The sequence below is a fragment of the Protomyctophum bolini genome (assembly GCF_963924005.1).
Source record: "Protomyctophum bolini genome assembly, chromosome: 3".
Taxonomy (NCBI): domain Eukaryota; kingdom Metazoa; phylum Chordata; class Actinopteri; order Myctophiformes; family Myctophidae; genus Protomyctophum; species Protomyctophum bolini.
Genome location: NC_137864.1, coordinates 6,025,180 through 6,031,360, shown reverse-complemented (window position 1 = coordinate 6,031,360; position 6,181 = coordinate 6,025,180). Strand labels below are relative to the sequence as shown.

At 44.1% G+C, this 6,181-nt stretch overlaps 1 protein-coding gene across 1 annotated transcript in view; it reads right to left on the bottom strand.

The window, feature by feature from the left end:
* Window positions 1–2,733: 2,733 nt before the first annotated feature.
* The window catches only part of LOC308311852 (uncharacterized protein), a gene marked incomplete at both ends in the record, with an annotated part of 35,895 nt that continues 32,447 nt past the window's right edge, over window positions 2,734–6,181 (bottom strand). Inside the window, one exon of the mRNA XM_080758627.1 lies at window positions 2,734–2,826. Coding sequence (XP_080614753.1) covers window positions 2,734–2,826 — 93 coding nt within the window. The remainder of the gene's footprint in view (window positions 2,827–6,181) is intronic.

Here is a 6,181-nt window from a genome sequence, read left to right as displayed (position 1 = left end):
GCCGAGACCAAAGTTGTGTTCAGCTCATGTGTATACAGTGCACGTGTGCATGTCAGATCAGATTTTGTTCTAAAACAATGATGCCATTTTAGTCCCACAACACATTGTGCATTGCCCGTAGAGTAGACACACAGGACAAGACAAACAAAGAGAGAATAGGGGGGGAACAAAAAGAGACGAATTAAGAAAATAACACGAGAGACTTTTAAGATAAGAAACGTCCGAAAAACTGTTAAAGTAGGTTGTGGGCCGAAAGCACCGAAAAGACACAGAGAGAGAGTGCCAAAAAGCAAAAACAGCAACAGATTGCATCGTGAACTGCCATTCGAGGAGTGATTGTATTGTGGTGGGGACGGTGGAAACAGGAGAGCAGATACAATGGGCAGCATGGTGGCCCATTGTATACTGTAGCTGCTGGATGGGAACCGTGATTACCGTACACCGGTAATCTGGAACATAATCTACGCACGCTCACACGTGCACGCACACACACACACACACACACACACACACACACACACACACACACACACACACACACACACACACACACACACACACACACACACACACACGCACACAATTCAAGCGCATAATCCTGCCAAATGTGGAAGCAAAACTGGCAAGATTTTGCCGACTGTGTGAATGCGCAAAATGAATCGGCTTTTATTAAGAATATGAAAAAGACAAGCACATCCCAGTGTCCATCTACTGAGTGGCAAAAACACGACTTTCTGGCCTTCACAGCCCATACATCCACACAGAAAAGTCCTATTCGATTGCATTGCATTACTTTAAACAACATTAAATTCACTTTGTCACTCACTTTGCCTCTCTATCTGCCATTCACTTTATGCATGTGGACACACCCTCTATTATATCACTGCTGGGTCAGATCAACATTATGTAAAGACTTCTGTACTGGCCATATATGGAGCGTGTCTTGAGTGTAGTGTACAGGGTTTAATGAGGTCAAATCAACATATGGAATGTCAGAACAGGTTAGCTCCATATATGGAGATCTAAGGGTGGCAGTGACTTGAGTGTACAGGGCTTTATGAGGTCAGATCCTGCTGTTCTATACATCAACAGGTGAAGAAATCACAGACTATAAGGCTTTTAACCTTTGCTTTTATGAAATATCCGAGACCTTTAGCGTTTTATGGAAGATAATGGTTCTGACCATATTACTAGTTTGACCACTTCAAATGCTCTAAATCTTTAAAATGAATGACTTTAAAAGTTGTACAGTCAATGTGTCTGCAAGCGTCTGCCTTAAGAGCTTGTAGACAGGCCATTTTCACTGCACAAAATGCTTTCATCAAAGACATGTTGGCTGCTATGGAACCCAAATGACTGAAATCATTTGTTGGCGACTGAGGACTTTAATCCATTCTTAGTGGGACTAGACACTATAGTTTTGCTTTTGTTTCTTTGATCTGGAATTGTGGGGACCACGGGCAAGTCAGCGGATCAATTTAAACCCCCAACAGCAATTTGGATTTCTCAGTGTATATAAAGGACAAGTGTTATCAATAACATTCCAATCGGCAGGTTGGAGGCGGAGCAAACGAGAGGCTGCACGCAGCGATTAGATGTGATGTCAAATGTATGGATCACAAATGATAGATGTGATGTCACATTTATATACCATTGGTATAGGGTAACGGATGGATCACAAACCGGAGACAGATGTGATCGTGTCACATTTATCATTGTTAACAGATGGATGAAAAAAATGTATAGATGTGATGTCACATTTATCATTGTTAACCCATTCTGAACGGGAACCCATGTTGGTGTTCAGCATCATGTTATGCTTTAGCTATTGAAAAATAGCAGATCTACAAGCTCATAGCGCGCCACCGAGTGGCGCGCTACGAGCTTGTAGGTCTGCTATTTTTGAAAAATCAAAGAACGACTGACATTTTTTAGAATCTGATCTCAGGTCAGAATGGGTTAATCAGACCAGTGTGTGTCCAGTGGAAACCTCGTATGAATCTGATCTCAGGTCAGAATGGGTTAACAGATGGATCACAGATGATGGATGTGATGTCACATGCATGATCGGTAACAGATGGATCACAAACGATGGATGTGATGCATCGTTGGTCGCACCTGGCCAACGGGGCCGCTGCTCCATGCAGGATGCAGTGCCCTGTTGGCCCAGGTGCAGCTGATCGGTGCTGAGTATATATACGTACACGCCTCAGTAACGGCTGTGCCCATCCCCCTCCGTGGATTCGTTAAAGGTTGTATAGAGGGTATTATGCGCATGCTTAAAGTGAGTGGCACATCGAGTGGCAAAGCAACATGCAAAGTGAGTTTAACATTGTTTAATGCAATCAAATAGGACTTTTCTGTGTGGATGTATGTGGGCTGTCGAGGCCAGAAAGTAGTTTTTTGCCACTCAGTAGGCATTCCTGCATAACTTCCTGTTTTTTTTTTGTTCCTTTACACCTGACAGGGGGGAGTTTCCCTGGTTGGCCGTGTAGCGCGTGGAAGGAACACGTTATTCCAACCAGTTCCTTTTTCCCCTCCATCAGGCGCTCCCGGCTGACCAGCAGGGGGAGGCGGTTTAGTGACCAGGATTACTGCATGTTTTTTTGTGAGGGTATACCTACCCTATAGGGGACACGGGGAGAACATGCAAACTCCACACAGCTAATAACTTCCTGGTTTGATGATGATGTCACGCGCATACCCTCCTATAGCGTGCACGGGCCCGGACGGTTAGCTCAACCGTCTGGGCATCTGGGCTGCTGAGCCGGTCGGCCTGGCGGCGTGCCGCGGGGTTCGGCTGCCGATTCCCGGCGGCCTTTCATCCTATCAATAAAAAAAGGTAGAAAAAGCCAAAGAAATGTCCCAACTTGCATCGTTCCTGATCCTGCGTGGTGCCTGGCAGAGCCATATAGAGTCATTAGAGTTATACGCAAGCTCCGTTCACTTCATGGGGCCAGTCCAACGGCGGCTCTTCTACATAGACTTCTATTGGTTTGTCCCTAATTTGAAGGCTTCAAATCGGGACAAACCGGAAGTTTACGGAATGCATTGGAGTCTATATGGGCTCGCACGAGTACATGAACCACGTGACCGTGCTGTTTTCTGCCCCCTCAATATCGCAAAACACTTCTCTGGTGCCTGGACTAGCAGTTTCAATTATGGTTCTAGATGTGGACAGCCCTTTGCCCCTGCTTGAAGAATCGATCCACTGGAGACAGACAGACAGATACTCTTCTACAATCTCACATTATACAATGTACATACTGTACATACTGTATAGGCATACAACTTGGAACAAGCCTGAGTAAATCTGCTCTGTTGCAGGGAAGCCAAATCTACTGTAACGTTACAGTACATTGTGTGACAGCACGATGGCTATAATGTAATTCTATTTAGACATGCAGGTCCAAAGCCTTTCCGGGGGTCCCCAGCCCCAAAACGTTGAGATTAAACCCTGCTCTACTGTATACAGTATTATATCTTCATATCTCTCCCTCCCCCATGTCTCTGTCATCTGATCCATCCATCCTCTTTGTTTTCCTCGGAAAAATACCAATTTGCTAGAGAGTGGGTGTGAGACACGCTTACATAAACCAACGTTATACAATGTGAACACTGTGTGTGTGTGTTGTGTGTGTGTGTGTGTGTGTGTGTGTGTGTGTGTGTGTGTGTGTTGTGTGTGCATAGGCTAAAAGTCTTGCTAGAGCCTAACAGTAGGATACATCTGATTATACAGCAAATCCCATAACAACCTGTCTGTGTGTGGGGGGATTGATTGTGTGTGTGTGTGTGTGTGTGTGTGTGTGTGTGTGTGTGTGTGTGTGTGTGTGTGTGACTCTTGGGTGAGCATGCACTTACTACTTATACAGTAGACGCATGTGTGTGTTTATTATTATGCTCAACAACTTACCCAGAGCATCTCCTGACGTTCCCTGCACGTGTGCCTTTATCTATATTGATAATGTTCGCTGATTAAGAGCTGTGTCACTTATAGGCTGTATTTATGTGTGTTCAGTGAATGGCTATACTACTAATCCCTGGTAATCCTTCCATCATTAGTCTCTGTAGTACAGCAGCCACATGCAGAATGCCAAACCCACTGTGCAGGGTTCACTGTGCAGGGTTCACGCCCAGAGTTGGGTGTAACGAGTAACGGAAAATATCGTTACTGTAACGACACTACTTTGGTCGGTAGCGAGTAATATAACGACACTACTCCTCCAAAATTGATAATCACACTACAGTTACTGGTCGCTTTAGCGCTGCCGTTACTCGCTACTTGCATCATGTGGCTGCTTTCAGCAGTGTTGCTTTAGAGAATAATGCACACAACGGAGATGAGTTGAACATGAACACTAATGGTGCGCTGGCAACGCAGTACGCAGTACGGACTAGAACATGTCAAACCGGTGTCAGATCATCAGCAGCACAGCATTTTTCGTTACTGTCGTGGACTCGTAGGGTGGCCAGACGTCCGGTTTTAGACCCACCTTTCCTCCTCCCAACTCAACCTCTGGCCGGACACATCATTGTCCGTTTTTTTGTGATATAGCCTACAGTGCTTGTGTCATAACTGTCATTTAAGTCGTCTCTGTATTAAAATCTCCGTAGCACTTTTCCGCTGCACAGAAAGCTCCCAGTCTCCCCACTGTCACAGAGACAGAGCAGGCGTTGGGGTGTTGCCATGTCCGCTTATTACAAGCGACTTTGGGCTTGTTTTATGATAGCCCAGTCAGGCTTCTTTTGGGCTGTTTTCATAGACATGGCTGCTTGTTTCTCTTCTAAAACCTGGCAACACTGCCAATGGGAGGGCCTGTTTGTTTGTTGTAGAACGTGTGCTCTCACAATCACTAGTTAGTTTATGTAGAGATAAATAAACCAAATATGCCGAAATGAAAAACTACATTTAATGAGCAATGGAGCAGGGGACTCCACATCATAAAGAAAGGGATCCTAAAGCACTGTGAACATAATTATAGTCTACTGATTTATCTCAGTCTCATTATTTTATTTGAATATATATTGTTGGGAAAGTTAATATTTGCCTATAACCACGTGGTACAGTGGTTTTCAACCATTTTCATATCAAGGTCCAGTATGTATTCTGCATTTTAGCCATGGACCACCATTTGATGAGATTTGGCCTCACAGACCCCAAACTAAATATTATGTTGTTGTGTGGCAGTTCAGTGCAAATTATTTGACAATGCATTTCAGGCGATTTTATGGAGTAACGCAAAAGTAATGTAACGAGTAATGTAACTAGTTACTTTCTCCAGGGAGTAATAAAGTAATGTAAGGCATTACTTTTTTCAAAAGTAATATGTAATATGTAGTGCCTTACTTTTATGAGTAACGGACCCCAACTCTGTTCACGCCACACCACATTCACTTTACTTAGAGAGAGAGAGAGAGAGAGAGAGAGAAGCTGACAGCCCTGATGCTTTCTGCTTTAGTCACTATCTCCTCTGCTTGACTGACTCAATGCTATACACTCACGTCTCTCCTCAGTTCCTTATTTATTTAACATCTACTTCTGCCTTCATTCCTTCTTTCTTGGTTTCTTTGTTTGTTTTAATTGATTGAATACTGTATTAGTCAGAAATGTAACCAGCACTGGCTTGCACAGTCGGACATTAAGGCCAAAAAGATAACACAAAAAAGTTCTGGGGCCATTGTGGTATATGTACTCAATTCATCAGCACAGCGTAAACAAATACACTACAACACTGGCAGTAATTCTGTACACTGTCATCTTCCCATTCTTGTGATGTGCAACCTCTGAAATGAAACCATAATGAGCAGATAACAAATCTTTGGCTCTATATACAATGCAATCCACGAGTGCCACGACCGTCTCCAGAGAGTTCCTAATTTAGATCCCATAGACCGAGGAGACGGCTGGCTGCCATATTATGCAATAGTTCCACTGACTTGAGTCAGTCGGCGAACAGCCTTCCTCTAGTTCGCTAGAGGCACAAGTTGAACTGAACGTTCGCTTCAGTGAGGGGGCGAGCTCCGGTCAAATATACAGAACAATGGTGGGAAACAGAATCACTTGACTCATCTTGACTTTATTCCAATGATTCAGTAAAGTGAAAAAGAAACTCAAATAAGTCAAGTCGAACTCTGCTCTCCACCTCTCTGTTCCCCCGACTCCTCCCATTACAGCCTGTCT